General features: G+C 30.4%; 1 protein-coding gene across 1 annotated transcript; it reads left to right on the top strand.

The window, feature by feature from the left end:
* The first annotated feature begins 215 nt into the window (after positions 1-215).
* LOC149246703 (early nodulin-like protein 2) lies at positions 216-1,309 on the top strand. Its single transcript, XM_089455738.1, has 2 exons — positions 216-486; positions 665-1,309. Exons 1-2 carry the CDS (start codon positions 291-293, stop codon positions 1,207-1,209), a joined length of 741 nt encoding a protein of 246 aa, XP_089311864.1. The 5' UTR covers positions 216-290; the 3' UTR covers positions 1,210-1,309.
* Positions 1,310-2,211: the final 902 nt, after the last annotated feature.

Genomic DNA, 2,211 nt, shown 5'->3' with positions numbered 1-2,211 from the left:
AAGTTCCATTTATTATATTATTATTATGTCAACTAAAGCTTTTAGTTTCTTCAAAGTTTTACATTTATTTATTCATTCAATCGGTGATTATTAGGTCAGTTGAAGTTTATAACAATGTCATTTTTAATTGTGATTTTAGGATCTTTTATTGTTTTATAAAATTGTCAGTTTTAACAGTGATTCCAGGGTGTTTTTTTTTAATGCTTAGCATTCTTAATCAGGGTTGATTATTGACATAAAAAGAAACAGAAAAGACGCAATTGAGAGAAACTCCAGCCACAACAGTCTCCATGGAAGAAATCAAGATGGAGTCTCGCAGAAAATATCTGGTGATCTTCATGGCCTCAATCGCAGCAACTGTGATGAATATGAACACATGTTCAGCAGTGCAGCACGTTGTTGGAGACGATAGAGGATGGGATCCATCTTACTCAGATTTTCAAGGCTGGGCTTCTAGCAAAATCTTTCAGGTTGGAGATAATCTATGTAAGTACTAGGGTTTATAAATATATATGCAGTAGAGATATGTTAAAAAACTCTTTTTGGTTTCATTTATATTAAAGATATTTAGAAGCTGTTTCAACCTGTAAAAATGTTTGGACATGTTTCAACCTGTATTGTACTCCACATATTTACATTGTAAACATTATACACATTTCATCAGGGTTTGCCTATGCCTCTGCACAACAGAATGTGTTAGAGCTCAAGAGCCAAGAGGAACTGGAAAAGTGTGATCTCAGTAACCCTACTCAATTGTACAATGGAGGGCTTGATGCAGTTGCTCTGGTCAAGGATGGTAGCAGGTACTTTAGTAGTGGAAGAATGGAGGATTGTAAAAATGGGATGAAGTTCCATATCAACGTCATATCTGATGGAAAGAAGAATGGATCTGACAATTTTAATGCCATATCACATGGTATGGACAATTATGTTGCAGACCATGATTTGAATTTGGCTTCAGATGGGATGGAAACTGGAGCAGACCATTTTTATTTGTTATCAGATGGGATGGAGCATAGTCATGTACATGGTTTCGAATCTTCATTGCCTTTTCCCTCTCCTGTGAAGCATCCGAGGATGGGAAGAATGGAGGCAGCCGAAGGGCCTGCATATTCATCAGCATCTGATGTTACTCTGTCCCACCTTGCTGATTCAGTTTCTTGGGTACAAATCTGGTGCCTTGTAGCAATATTGTATGCTATGATCTAAGCATATCTAGCTTTTAGGGTCCTTGGGGTAAACATTAGTATTAATAATTATTGTTGTGAGCTACTTTTCACTACGATTCTGCTGAAAAATCATTGCTTAAGAAGTAAATTGTTTGCTAAATATAAAATTTTGTTGTTCAAGAAAAAGTTTATAAAATATGAAATTGAACCGTAAGTTTAAAGATTTGTTATTTAGTGATTCATCAATGTTTAACGAAAAATGATTTTTGGTGGAATCAGTCGCATTTAAAGACTTGTTATTTCGTAATCTATGAATGGTTTATGAAAATTGATTTTTGTTGGAACCATGGCCATGGAAATAAAAGGTACCTCAGAGTGAGTCAACGAATCGTAACGGACTCATGGTGTGAAGGCATAGGAATTTTAATGATAAGTTTTTAAAAGTGGATAGATGTGTATTTTGAAATAGGTTTTTCAGATTTTTTATTTAATTATTAATAATTATCTAGTTAATGGTAGGGATTTAATTCTTGAGATTTATTTTCAAAATAGTATCATGTGAAATAATTTAATAAGTTATGTGTTTTTGGGCATGTGATATTGATATGTTATGGTATTGATTCATGGTATTCTAAAGAAGCTTATTTACAAATTAATCATCTCCACCGTAAAAATGGTAAAAATAAGCATAATTCTCCATATTCCATATATATATATATATATATAAGAAGTTAAAATAAAATTATAATTTAATTAATTTTATGTTTTTTAAATGTTAACAAATTGAGATGTATTATGAACTAATTGCTTATTTAATGTTTATAGACATTTATTAGTTATTTAATTTATATAATTGTTTAAGTGAATAATTATAATTATAATAATACCTATTAAAAAATAAATTATTATCATTAAATTGATATTACCTACTTATTTTATTAAAATTACTGATTTAAAAGCAAATTATTACCATTAAATTAATGACTTACTCATTTTGTGAAAACTTATTTTTATTATACATGCTTGACATAAATTTAATAAA

Source organism: Pinus tabuliformis, chromosome 7, assembly GCF_031772625.1.
Source record: "Pinus tabuliformis cultivar Carrire ecotype Pingquan chromosome 7, CPIR1, whole genome shotgun sequence".
NCBI classification, from domain to species: Eukaryota; Viridiplantae; Streptophyta; class Pinopsida; order Pinales; family Pinaceae; genus Pinus; species Pinus tabuliformis.
This window is presented reverse-complemented; position numbering and strand designations above follow the sequence as displayed.